Source organism: Schistocerca serialis, chromosome 1, assembly GCF_023864345.2.
Source record: "Schistocerca serialis cubense isolate TAMUIC-IGC-003099 chromosome 1, iqSchSeri2.2, whole genome shotgun sequence".
Classification (NCBI taxonomy): domain Eukaryota; kingdom Metazoa; phylum Arthropoda; class Insecta; order Orthoptera; family Acrididae; genus Schistocerca; species Schistocerca serialis.
Genome location: NC_064638.1, coordinates 340,890,470 through 340,905,093, shown reverse-complemented (window position 1 = coordinate 340,905,093; position 14,624 = coordinate 340,890,470). Strand labels below are relative to the sequence as shown.

General features: G+C 42.3%; 1 protein-coding gene across 2 annotated transcripts in view; it reads left to right on the top strand.

Moving 5' to 3' along the window:
* The window catches only part of LOC126470003 (GDP-mannose 4,6 dehydratase), a 78,701-nt gene extending 64,955 nt beyond the window's left edge, over positions 1-13,746 (top strand). Inside the window, exon 7 of one of the 2 annotated variants that reach the window (XM_050097480.1) lies at positions 12,018-13,746. In XM_050097480.1, the coding sequence (XP_049953437.1) occupies positions 12,018-12,080 (63 nt within the window). In that variant the 3' untranslated portion in view covers positions 12,081-13,746. The remainder of the gene's footprint in view (positions 1-12,017) is intronic. The other variant, XM_050097474.1, reaches the window with a different exon arrangement.
* The last annotated feature ends 878 nt before the right edge of the window (positions 13,747-14,624 follow it).

The window sequence follows — 14,624 nt, the reverse complement described above, 5'->3', positions numbered from 1 at the left end:
AGCAGCTGTTTCGGCAATCCCTTCTTCTTCTTCTTCTTCTTCAGGTTGCCCCTGCCGGAAGATGGTCCCTTGGTGGACTCTGGAAATTGCTGCGGTCATAAAAGACTGCCACCGTGCTCTTCAACACTTCAGGCGGCACCCTTCTACTGCTCTTCTTCTGGTCTTTAAGCGACTCCGCACCTGAACCCGCTACCTAATCAAATTTCAGAAACGGATTTGCTGGGAACGATATGTAGCTGCCATAGGACACCACACCCCCTCTTCACAAGTCAGGGCGAAACTCCGGCGAATTTTTGGCCACCGTCCTCCCACCGGGGTTGCAGGAATTTCTGTGAATAGTGTTGTCATTACCAATCTGGACTTTGTGCCAGAAAATCTTTCTCAACACTTTGCTCACGCTTCGGCATCGGCTCAGCATCCACCCACGTTTCTTCTCCTGAAAGAGTGTTTCTCGTTGCTCAGAACCATATAACGCCCCATTTAGCGATTGGGAATTTGCCAGCACCCTCGCCCTTTGTCCTGACACAGCTCCTGGACTGGATCGGATACATAATCAAATGCTCCAACGCTTATCGGTGGCTGGCCACCATCATATATTGACCTTCTTCAACTGTCTGTGGATTGAGGGTGTATTTCCTGCCCAGTGGCAGGAAAGCATTGTTGTTCCGGTGTTGAAGCCATGGAAGCCGCCTCTTCAGTTGGATAGCTACCGTCCAATTAGACTTACTAACACCCTCTGCAAGCTCCTTGAACGCATGATGAGTCGGCGGCTGTTTTGGATCCTTGAATCCTGCGACCTTTTGTCATCGAATCAAAGTGGTTTTCGCTGTGGCCGCTCTGCGATGGATAACTTGGTACACCTAGAGTCTGCTATCCGGTCGGCTTTTGCCCATCGGCAACATCTCCTTGCAGTCTTCTTTGATCTACATAAAGCCTGTGACACCACCTGGTGCCACCACATCCTCACGACCCTCCACGAATTGGGCCTTTGTGGTGCTCTGCTCGTTTTTATCTGTAATTTTCTTTCTTGTTGCTCTTTTCGGGTCCAGGTTGGCTCCTTCTACAGCTCTCCCCATTGGCAAGAAAATGGGGTTCCACAGGGTTCCGTGCTGAGTGTCCCTCTCTTTCTCATAGCCATTAATGGTCTAGTGACAGCTGTTGGGCCGACAGTGTCCCCTTCTTTGTATGCTGATGATTTTTGTATCTACCTCGCCTCCTCTGTAATGGGCGCTGCAGAATGTCGTCTACAGGAGGCAATCTGTCAGGCCCACTCATGGAGTCTCTCCCATGGCTTTCAGTTTTCAGTGTCAAGACTTGTGTCATGCATTTCTGCCATCGCTATACAGTCCATCCCTATCTGGAACTGTTCCTCGATGGCCAGCTCCTCGCGGTGGTGGTCACCCATCGCTTCTTGGGTCTGGTCTTTGATGCCCGGTTGACATGGCTCCCACACCTTTGCCGGCTGAAGAGGACTTGCTGGTCCCACCTCATTGTTCTGAGGTGTCTGTGCAATACCGCCTGGGGTGCAGACCACTATGTTCTCCTGCGATTGTATCAAGCGCAGGTCTAGTCTCGTTTCGACTATGGAAGTCCTGTCTGTGGTTCTGCATCACCTTCAACACTGCAGATACTAGACCCGATCCACCACTGAGGGGTGTGACTTGCGACTGGTGCCTTCTGGACTAGCCCCGTACTTAACTTTCTCGCAGGGGTTTGGATTCCGCCACAGTGAGTTTTGTGCCAGCAACAGCTGATATCTTATGCGCTCCGCATTCGCTGCAGCCCAAAGCACCCTAATTATGGTCTCCTTTATCCAGACACGGAGATCACCCTGCCACAGCGGCGGCCATGATGTGGGCTTACCATGGCTGTCTGCATTCAGTCGCTCTTTTCTGAGCTCCAGCAATTGCCTTTACCACCCCTCTTCCCCGCTCACACACACACCCCTCCATGGTGCGTCTCTCGGCCGCAACTCTGTCTTAATCTCTCAATCGATTCAAAGGATTCTGTCCCTCCGATGGCTCTTCGCCACCAGTTCTCCTGTCTCCTCAGTTCCTTTCAGGGTTCAGAAGTGATCTATACTGATGGCTCCATGGTTGATGGCCGCACTGGTGTTGCTTACACCTATGTGCGATGCACAGAACTTTGCTCCTTGCCAGATGGCTGTAGTGCTTTTATTGCAGAATTGGTAGCCATCTTGCACTCACAGGACCATATCCGCTCCTGCTCAGGACTATCGTTCACTATCTGTAGTGACTCATTGAGCAGTTTGCACGCTATCGGCCAGTGCTTCCCTCGCCACCCGTTAGTCATCGCTATCCAGGCCTCCCTTTCTCTTCTCTCTCAACGTGGATGCTTGGTGGTTTTCATTTGGACCCCGGGCCATGTTGGGATTCATGGCAACGAACTTGCCAATTGACTGGCTAAATTAGCTACTAACAGGCCATCTCTTGCTATTGGCATTCCAGAGATAGACCTTCGCTCGGCATTACGTCATCAGGTTTTGGGCCTTTGGGATGCAGAATGGAGCACTCTTTCTTTGCCGAACGAGCTCAGGGCAATTAAAGGTATTACAACTCCATGGCAGTCCTCCTTACGGGTCTCTCGTAAGGCTTATGTTGTCCTCTGCTGGCTCCACATCGGCCATACTTTTTTGACTCACGGTTATCTCCTCCGTCATGAGGATCCCCCTTGCTGTTGTGGATTGATGTTGACTGTGGCTCACATCTTATTGGACTGCCCCAACTTAGCCACCTTACGATGGACTTTTAGCTTTCCAGAATTGCTACTCCTGGTGTTGGCTGATGATGCCTCAGTGGCAGATCTCGTTTTACATTTTATTTGTGATGGGGGTTTTTATCGCTTTATTGAAGGGAGGGGCCTTCCACCTTATCGGCGAGTGGAGGGGATGGCAGGTGTTCATGCTCCCCCCCTTCACCCCGACTGGATTGGCTTTAACTGGGCTTGGTGGTTCACCCTGGCCTTCCCACTCCTTTCCTCTTGGGGTCTGTTATGTCCTGAGCATCTCTCGTTTCCTGTGCTTCTTCCTTCATGCCCCTATCATTAGTCACTTTCTTTCCCTCACCTCATCTTCTGTCCTTTTCCTTCCTTCCCTGTCAATAGTTATCATTTTATGGATGTTGTAGCTCCCTCTTTTAATGTGGGATTTTACCGGTTTTAGTTAATCTGAGGTCGGAGGGACTGATGACCGCGTAGTTTTTTCCAACCAACCAACCAACCAACCAGATACCTGGTTTTTTTGGAACCTGCAGTGCACAATGCTTCTGTGCATCGCCAACACCTGATTGCTGTGTTCTTTGACCCACAGAAGGCATACAGTACACTGCACCAGTCGGGTTTTCAGTGCAGTTCACCCATTGTTATCCAGAGTTTCCATATCTCGCCATTTTTTTCAGATCTGGATAGGTTCAGCTTTAAGCAACCATTATTTAAAGGAAACGGGAGTCCCTCAGCAATTGGTTCTGAGTGTGATGCTATTCGCTATCGCCATCAGTGGTATCGTAAATGCAATGGGCCCCAAAGTCTCTCCATTACTGTATGTGGATGACCTTTGCCTGTACTACGCCTCTGCATCACTGAATGCCTGCTTCAGGGAGCTGTCTGGAGAATCCGGGACTGGGCCCTGAATCACAGCTATCAATTTTCCCCTGCAAAATCAAGAGTTATGCATTTTTTGTTGACTGTGGACTGTGCACCTACACACAGAAATTTATCTAGATGACCAGTTACTTGAAGTTGTTGAAACTTTCAAGCTCTTAGATATTTTATTTGACCACAAACTATCTTGGCTGCTGCATATCTGCCAGCTCAAGGCAGCTAACTCGCATAAAGGAGCTGAATGCTCCCGGTTTTCTTAGTTACTCCTCATGTGACGCATACTGCACAGTTCTTCTGAGATTTTGTACAGCCCTGATTTTATCCCACTTGGACTATGGATGTGTAGACTATGAGTTGGCAGCACCATCCGTACTGAATCTGTTGGACTCTGTTCACAACCCTGGCATGCAGTTGGCAACTGGGGCTTTCCGTACGAGTCCTGTTGACAGCTCCTGATCGGTTAGATGACAGCAGCTTCTGGCAAGTTCTGCAGTCGCAATCTGTCAGATGCCTACCCACCCACGTCAATCAATTCTGTTTTACAACCAGCAGTTCAGACTGTTTGTGAATTGTCCAAAACTGGGATGACCAGCTGGGATCCGACTCTATATTCTACTGAAGGACCTCCAACAGCCTCTGTTAGCCTGTGTTCCTAGAGATCCCTCTTGACATCCCCTGTCCTGTGATACAGATGGACTTCTTTTGTGGCCCCAAGAGGGATGCTGGTCCTATACTTCTGACACTTGTTTCTTTCAATCTACCACAATTATTCTAATTCGGTACGCATGTACACAGATGGATCGAAAGTCAACGACGGGGTCAGTTATGTCTTTGCACATGCTAGGGGACATGAGAAGCACACTATGCTGTGTGCCTGCAATTTATACACTGTAGTGTTGGTTGCCATCTCTCAGGCTTTGCAGTATGTCAACTCTTAGACCATGACGAACTTTCTGACCTGTAGCGATTCAGTGAGTTGCTTAAAATCCATAACCATGTGCTATCTTAAAAATCTTGTAGTTGCAAACATACAGGACCTACAGCTGACCTCTACAGCTCTGGAAAAACTGTGACCTGCATGTGGACAATGAGCCACATAGGCATTCCAGGTTAGAGACACAATTACGGGAGGTGAACTTGACATTTGGATACCTGGCCCAGACTTAAAATTACAACTTTGGTGCATATTTTGAGGATCCGAGAATTGGAATGGCAGGCTACTATGGCCCATAACAAGTTGAGAGCAATTAAAGGGTCCACTAAAGTGTGACACACATCTTTCCAGGTGTCTCCAAAAGATGCCATTGTGTTGTACTGACTATGCATTGGCCACATGAGACTCTTCACTGCAGCTGTGATAGTCCACTGATGATAGCACATATTGTTGTTGAGTGTGCCCTGCTGGCCAATCCGCGGTACACTCTTGGCTTTCCTACCACACTACCTCAGATGCTTGCAGATGATGTGACAGCCATAACCAGAGTGTTGCATTTCCTGAGGAGAGTGGATTTTCTTTTACCTATACTACTCTTCTAATTCCAGAGTGGTTGTGGGGTGAGAGCCTCCCCCCCTCCACTCCCTCCCTCTCCTGTGGCATGTACCCACCAAGTGACCACAGATTACTTTCTTTCCCCCTTACTCTGTTGTGCCTTTAGCCCCGCCCCCCTCCCCTCCCCTTTATGCAAGATGCTGCCTGGGTTATCTCTTTTCTTTTACCTATTGTGGTACAACTACTGCCATGCCCTTTTAAACTGTTTGATTTGCTTATATAGTTTGAGCAGCCAAGTCACCCTTTCTTTCACTTTTGACATGTTTCTCTCATGATAACGAGGGACTGATGACCCACTAGTTTAGTCCTTTAAATAGACAATCATCATACAGTTGATGATAGATGGGGTCAGTCTTAGGAGTTGACTATAAATATGTTGGACATTAAAGTTTGCAATAGCAACAGCTCCAATTGTTTGATCATGGGAAAATGTCAAGACTGTCCAGGCAAACAAGCTTTACTTGGCATGCTTGAAAAATCAGAAGACGATGATTTGATATGTGACAATATAGAATGGAAACGGTGACAATTACAAAGCCATGAGAAGTAGTTTTTGAAGTGCTGGTAGCTAACCTTGAAAACCTGAAATGCCTCATTTTATTGCCAAAGCTCAGGGTAAATTTCTGAAAGACAAAAAGCAAACCTTAGCAGGTGATGAATGCTTAATTCTTGCCGACTTTTCTGAAAACCATTCCTTTTATGTTCAAGATGAAGTACAGGGGCACTACTGGGTAGACAAACAGGCCACATTTCATCCATTTGTGTTCTGTTATAAAGATCAAGCTAAACTAGAGTGTCACAGATTTTTTGTCATAAGTGGCTACCTTGAATAGCTGTGCACACTTTTCAGCAGCAATTAACAAACTACATAAAACAGCACCATCCTTCCACAAACTGATCTACTCTTCTGATGGTGTTGCAAACCATATATATATATATATATATATATATATATATATAAAAATTATTCACATCTCCTTTCGAAGGAAGACCATGGACATAATGCAGATTGCATCGTGCCATGGGGAGAATGGATGTGATAGCATTGGGGGTACAACAAAGTGAGCTGTCACAAAAGCTTATTTGCAGTGGACCTATGAGAATCACATCTTGACAACTCAAGAAATGTTCAAGAACAGGTGAAAGGGATTACCTATGTTGTTATAAAATGTGGGGAAAGGCAACAACTGTACATCAATGTCGTGGAGGAAACATTCAACACTTATCTTTAGATTAAAGGAACCCAATCTGTTCATTGTTTTATACCTCAGTCACACAACTTGCTCAAGTGTAAGTTCATATCAGCATCCCTCGATAATGAACTTCTTAAATGTGAAAAACTTGTACCAATGACACTTCAAAATATAGACATAGTAGCTTGTAATTGTGGTGAACATTGCTGGATCACCAAAGTTGATAATACTGATTGTCAAAATCAAGATATGCATGTTACATTTTACCACCCACTGGGCAAGGATCTTGTTTAAAAAAAGTTGAAAAGGATCAAGTTCTGATACTTGTTAAAAATGTACTGAACAACATAGTAAAATCAAATAAGGTGAGAACAAGGTAATATAACACGATGGCTCACTTTAAAAAGAGGTGCTCACAGATATCTTTAAATTATGTCGCTGATACACTTTATCCATTAGTCCAGATATTGCAGACATTAAGAAATGTATTTTTGACTCATATTTGTAATTTTTTTGTAACTTCCCATTGAATCTCAAAGTTGAAACTTACACTAAAGTCTATTAATTTATACTGAAGTCTATTAAGTGCATAATTTTTGGATTTTTGTGTGGTCCCTTGACAAAGATATTGCAGGCCAAAGAATGAAAAAATTAAAAAAAAATCTGTTTTTTAAAATAGTGTGTTTTTCAAGTATAAGCTTCTCATCATTGATAAGCTATAAAAAGTAACTATACTATGTAATGTGTTGTTGTTGTTGTTGTTGTTGTTGTTGTGGTCTTCAGTCCTGAGACTGGTTTGATGTAGCTCTCCATGCCAATCTATCCTGTGCAATCTCCTTCATCTCCCAGTACCTTCAGAATCTGCTTAGTGTATCCATCTCTTGGTCTCTCTCTACGATTTTTACCCTCCACGCTGCCCTCCAATGCTAAATTTGTGATCCCTTGATGCTTCAGGACATGTCCTACCAACCAATCCCTTCTTCTAGTCAAGTTGTGCCACAAACGTCTCTTCTCCCCAATCCTATTTAATACCTCCTCATTAGTTACATGATCTACCCACCTAATCTTCAACATTCTTCTGTAGCACCACATTTAGAAAGCTTCTATTCTCTTCTTGTCCAAACTATTTATTGTCCATGTTTCACTTCCATACATGGCTACACTCCATACAAATACTTTCAGAAACGACTTCCCGACACTTAAATCTATACTCGATGTTAACAAATTTCTCTTCTTCAGAAACACTTTCTTTGCCATTGCCAATCTACATTTTATATCCTCTCTACTTCGACCATCATCAGTTATTTTGCTCCCCAAATAGCAAAACTCCTTTACTACTTTAAGTGTCTCATTTCCTAATCTAATTCCCTCAGCATCACCCGACTTAATTCGACTACATTCCATTATCCTTGTTTTGCTTTTGTTGATGTTCATCTTATATCCTCCTTTCAAGACACTGTCCATTCCATTCAACTGCTCTTCCAAGTCCTTTGCTGTCTCTGACAGAATTACAATGTCATCGGTGAACCTCAAAGTTTTTATTTCTTCTTCCTGGATTGTAATACCTACTCCAAATTTTTCTTTTGTTTCCTTTACTGCTTGCTCAATATACAGATTGAATAACATGGGGAAGAGGCTACAACTCTGTCTCACTCCCTTCCCCACTACTGCTTCCCTCTCTTGGCTCTCGACTCTTATAACTGCCATCTGTTGTCTGTACAAATTGTAAATAGCCTTTCGCTCCCTGTATTTTACCCCTGCCACCTTTAGAGTTTGAAAGAGAGTATTACAGTCAACATTGTCAAAAGCTTTCTCTAAGTCTACAAATGCTAGAAATATAGGTTTGCCTTTCCTTAATCTTTCTTCTAAGATAAGTCGTAAGGTCAGTATTGCCTCACGTGTTCCAACATTTCTATGGAATCCAAACTGATCTTCCCCGAGGTCGGCTACTACCAGTTTTTTCCATTCATCTGTAAATAATTCGTGTTAGTATTTTGCAGCTGTGACTTATTAAACTGATAGTTCGGTAATTTTCACATCTGTCAACACCTGCTTTCTTTGGGATTTGAATTATTATATTCTTCTTGAAGTCTGAGGGTATTTTGCCTGTCTCATACATCTTGCTCACGAGATGGTAGAGTTTTGTCAGGACTGGCTCTCCCAAGGCCGTCAGTAGTTCTAATGGAATGCTGTCTACTCCCGGGGTTTTGTTTCAACTCAGGTCTTTCAGTGCTCCGTCAAACTCTTCACGCAGTATCGTATCTCCCATTTCATCTTCATCTACATCCTCTTCCATTTCCATAATATTGTCCTCAAGTACATCGCCCTTGTATAGACCCTCTATATACTCCTTCCACCTTTCTGCTTTCCCCTCTTTGCTTAGAACTGGGTTTTCATCTGAGCTCTTGATATTCATACAAGTGGCTCTCTTTTCTCCAAAGGTCTCTTTAATTTTCCTGTAGGCTGTATCTATCTTACCCCTAGTGAGATAAGCCTCCACATCCTTACATTTGTCCTCCAGCCATGCCTACTTAGCCATTTTGCACTTCCTGTCGATCTCATTTTTGAGACGTTTGTATTCCTTTTTGCCTGCTTCATTTACCGCATTTTTATATTTTCTCCTTTCATCAATTAAATTCAATATTTCTTCTGTTACCCAAGGATTTCTACTAGCCCTCGTCTTTTTACCTGCTTGAATCTCTGCTGCCTTCACTACTTCATCCCTCAGAGCTACCCATTCGTCTTCTACTGTATTTCTTTCCCCCATTCCTGTCAATTGTTCCCTTATGCTCTCCCTGAAACTCTGTACAACCTCTGGTTTAGTCAGTTTACCCAGGTCCCATCTCCTTAAATTCCCACCTTTTTGCAATTTCTTCAGTTTTAATCTACAGTTCATAACCAATAGATTGTGGTCAGAGTCCACATCTGCCCCTGGAAATGTCCTACAATTTAAAACCTGGTTCCTAAATCTCTGTCTTACCATTATATAATCTATCTGATACCTTTTAGTATCTCCTGGATTCTTCCATGTATACAACCTTCTTTTATGATTCTTGAACCAAGTGTTAGCTATGATTAAGATATGCTCTGTGCAAAATTCTAACAGACGGCTTCCTCTTTCATTTCTTAGCCCCAATCCATATTCACCTACTATGTTTCCTTCTCTCCCTTTTCCTACTCTCGAATTCCAGTCACCCATGACTATTAAATTTTCGTCTCCCTTCACTACCTGAATAATTTCTTTTATCTCATCATACATTTCTTCAATTTCTTCGTCATCTTCAGAGCTAGTTTGCATATAAACTTGTACTACTGTAGTAGGCGTGGGCTTTGTGTCTATCTTGGCCATAATAATACGTTCACTATGCTGTTTGTAGTAGCTTACCTGCACTCCTATTTTTTTATTCATTATTAAACCTACTCCTGCATTACCCCTATTTGATTTTGTATTTATAACCCTGTATTCACCTGACCAGAAGTCTTGTTCCTCCTGCCACTGAACTTCACAAATTCCCACTATATCTAATTTTAACCTGTCCATTTCCCTTTTTAAATTTTCTAACCTACCTGCCCGATTAAGGGATCTGATATTCCACGCTCCGACCCGTAGAATGCCAGTTTTCTTTCTCCTGATAACGATGTCCTCTTGAGTAGTCCGCGCCCGGAGATCTGAATGGGGGACTATTTTACCTCCGGAATATTTTACCCAAGAGGACGCCATCATCATTTAACCATACAGTGAAGCTGCATGCCCTCGGGAAAAATTATGGCTGTAGTTTCCCCTTGTTTTCAGCTGTTCACAGTACCACAACAGCAAGGCTGTTTTGGTTGATGTTACAAGCCCAGATCAGTCAATCATCCAGACTGTTGCCCCTGCAACTACTGAAAAGGTGCTGCCCCTCTTCAGGAACCGCACGTTTGTCTGGCCTCTCAACAGATACCCCTCCGTTGTGGTTGCACCTACGGTACGGCTATCTGTACCGTTGAGGCACGCAAGCCTCCCCACCAACGGCAAGGTCCATGGTTCATGGGGGGACTGTGTAGTGTAATAGCATGAAAAATATTAAGGCTGAGCAATTATTCCTTCTTTGGAAAAATACTATTCAAAAATTGAGTTTTTTTGATTTGGAACCAACAACATTGAGCCACTTAAAATGTATTAAGGAATACATTCAGATAGGTGATCATAGTTTTAATTTATAGTCCATTGTATGCTGAATGAACTGCTTCTTCTTTGAAAGTCTAGGGCAACCCATTTCCAAATAAGTCAAAAACCATAGATGCTTGTAAATTCAAAAGAATGCTTGTGGCCTGAAACAAAAACGGCCACTATTTCGAAATGATAACCAATAAAAATTCTTTAAAAATAGTTTCGAATCCACCAAACATAAAGGAATTCACCCAGCGAATATCAATTTTTTCCGAGATGGTCAAGCAACAAGTGCTGGACCACTTGGTACAGTTCGACGCATGTGTTTTGTTTTTAGACTTTCCCAAATTGTGCAGTTCCCAATATCATATGAAAAGCTACTATCTGCCAGCAACAGGATGCAGACAGGTGGCATCTGTCCCTAAAGACAGCTCTCATGTACCACCATGAGAAATGGACGGAGGCCCTTCCCTTGGTCCTTTTAGTCTTTACGTGGCATACAAGCTAACATCAGAGCATCGTTAGCAGAAATGGTGTATTGAGAACTGCTACGGATTCTGGCACACTGTCTCGCACTTATACCAATGCCATCCCCAGCAGAACTGTCTCAGGTGGTGGAACAGCTCTGAGACTGTGTAGTCAAGATCCAATGACTGCCTGTTCTTGCTAGGCAAACACCCTGTTTTCATCCTCAAAGCTTTGGACGACTGTATTCGTGTCATACTATGCACCGATCTCATCAGATTGTAACTCCAGCAATTGTACACCAGCCCCTTTCTGATAATATGGCTAGGAGGCCACACCATGGAGATCTTGTAGAATGGCAATGTTACAGGGGTCTCTTATTGAGTGAGTCAAACCAATGTCGATTGTGTACCGTCATACTTACCAGACATCACACCAATGCTTCAAACCTCACGACTCCAGGAGACAACTCTGATGTCCTCACTTGCAGTTACCACCCACTCCATCTGCAGCTATCATACACTCCATCAGCTAGCAAGCTATAACATCACCCAGCCAACATCTGCAGCAACATTGCAGCCAGCAGTCTGCACAAAAGCTGGCCGGCAAATTAAGTTTCAATTCCTGTACATTCAAGGTGCTCCACATTGTTGGGGAAAGGGGCTATGTGGGCATAACTGATGTTGCTTTTGGTACACAGTTCTCTCTCTTTGTTTCTTGGTGTGTAGGTATCCTTTATTGTTGACAAATGTGTATTTAGTGCCGTGAGAAATAAAAGTGATTCTGTGCACTTAAATGCTGTGTACATTATTCTATGTGATGTATAGGTTTTATCCACTAGGACAAAATAAACCAATGTATTGACTTAGATGTGTTGCTTTGCTGTATCCAGTTTCTTCTATACATAGTACAATGTGCTAAAAATGGTTGGATTGCTGCATAAACAAAGTTTCCTCATTTTTAGGAAAATGTATGCCATACACAACTACATTTAAATATAAATCAGTGTCATTATGATTAATAAATGTATTTTGTTTTATAGGAACTTGTTAAGGATATGATGGAGGCAGACATAGAGCTGATGAAGAAAAATCCTGCTGCATAAATTTTGAATCAGCTCAACAGTTGTGCACCTTAAGTAATCTGCCTATGTCACTCACTTTTTTTGAAAGAAAAGTGAGAGCTTGTTTGTGTATATTTTGTAATACACATCTTCCAGCACCATTTGCCAAGACCAACAGTTCTGTATTTAATATTGATCATGGGAAAACATTTGAGTGCCATTTATTTTTACATTCAATGCAGACAATAGCATTACAAAGTTACATTTTGTCTTCCACTTCTCCTGATCCGTAAATATTCCTTGGATTATATTGCTAGCACATACATTGTATATCTGTGTGATGCAGGAAAACACTCTTAACCACCATGTGTAAGTGGTGTGTTTTGTTCACTAAGTTAAAGGTGTCCTTGCACTAGGTGAACTGTCTTCATTGAACAATCAGAAATTCCTACTATTCTGGACACCATCTTATGATCACACATTAAACAATTGACAACCTAAAATAATATCTCATGATTTTTTCATTTTGAAAATTACTTTTTCTATAAATTTTTCAGGTATTAAAATAGGACCTGTTCATTTAATCTTCATAATCATCATGTTCCTTTGAGATAATGCCAGTTCAGCCACATTAGGCTACATAGTTTTAAAATAATGAAAGAAGAAAGTTCTAAAACCTTGTAAACTTTGTTCCTCATTTGTGAAAATGGACTTTCGTGCACAGAAGGACAATAGAGAATTATAAATGTGAAAGGAAATTGTTTATGGTAGTTGTAATGATTCTGATTAGAATATAATGGTAATGGTTTTGGTTACAAAACCAGTTTCAGTACCCATTCCCCTTGGTTACTTACACAGAATTCTGATATATATCCACATATAACTTGGCTGAACTCAAAAATTCATTAATTAATATTCATATTTCATAAGCAGGTGGTCAGGTAACTGCTACTGAAGTTTATGATCATTTGGAAGAGTGATTTCCTTATGGGACTTAGATATAATGACTGGTGTGTACAAGGCAATGTAACCATTTGTACCTAGGCCTGACATTCCTGCTTGTTATTGAATGTGAATATGCTTAAGGTATTCTGACTAGAAGCTGTTTTTTTCCTGAACTGTTTTAGAAATTTCTAGTTTTTCTTACTTCACTATCAGATTATTGACTTGTATGCCACACACATTGGAAAATAATTACCATGGATTTGTGGGTTCACGTTCGGGGAAGGCCTGGGTTTCTTCATTTACAAGTTGACATCTTCTGCAGGAGCTGTGAAAGTAAAATTTCTTGCAAGCGGTATTTTTACATTATGTTAATGCCAATTTTAATATTAATTTGTATATTTGTCAGACTCTCTCTCTCTCCCTCTCTCTCTCTCTCTCTCTCTCTCTCTCTCTCTCTCTCTCTCTCTCTCTCTCTCTCTCTCTCTTGCTGTCTCTGTCTTTTTAGTAAATAATGACCAGCATTGAATGCCTGTTATTTTTTCTCATGTGATAAATCTTTTCCATCCTTTTTTTTTTTTCTTTTACATTGACATCTTGCACTGTTTGTTCAGTAATGATATCCTGACAAGAAAAATTTCTGTGTTGTATTTTGATAGATGTTAGCAAAACATACATATGTGAAGTTTGTGGTCAGTATTAACAGAGTGCATATGGTAATACCATATACTGAGTTGATGTACGATATGTGTTTGTCAGATCATTCCACAATAAATATGTTGTAGATCAATAATTATCTTTGTGACTAGTATCTCTTTCATTTGGAGTTTTGAGTCAGTTCACTTTTTATGCCGCACCATGTCACATCACATCACATGATGCCAAATGGGGATGTGTTCACATGGAACACAATGTCAACATGATTACATTGCTCATTGCAGTTGTGGCGACTACCGACCAAGTCACATATAACATCTGTGTCTTTCAAGCTCTTTGTGAGCAGTCTGTGGTTGCACGCGATACACTAAACGCGTGTGTACCAGAATCAACAAAATGTGTAAAATAGTGTGTATTACAAGTTGTACAGTGTACATCATTGGATCCAGCAATCCTGCAACATGAAACCCATACTGGTGACCCCGAATTTATTTGCAAGTGCTATAACAAACTTTTGTTCCGTCAAGCAGCACACAATGGATTGCTTGCCACCCACTACACCGCACACTTGCCAACTAGGTTTTCCAACGGATGCTTCGGCATCGTTTTCCAATTATCCACCTTGTATTCACAATAGTTTGACACAGTTTCTGAACATACCGGCTCGACAGGACAGTGCTTCTACATTCCCACAGCCACGTGTGCCGGCATCAGGCACAAACAATAACTTCTCGTTATCGTACATGAGTCAGGAGTCATGTGGGAGTGTCCCATACCAACAGAACATTTTTTGTGCACAGAACTTCACATGTGAATTTTTTATGTCGAATGTGAACTTTCCACATGCTCAGAGTGCTCAGCAACGGTCAACACAATGTGCTCAAACACTAGTGACTCTGTTTGTAAGTTTCTCAAGTGCCAGTGTGAACTTTCCACCTGGGTCAGGGGCGGTACAAATTGAGTGTTCCTGCCATGTCTGCCACATGT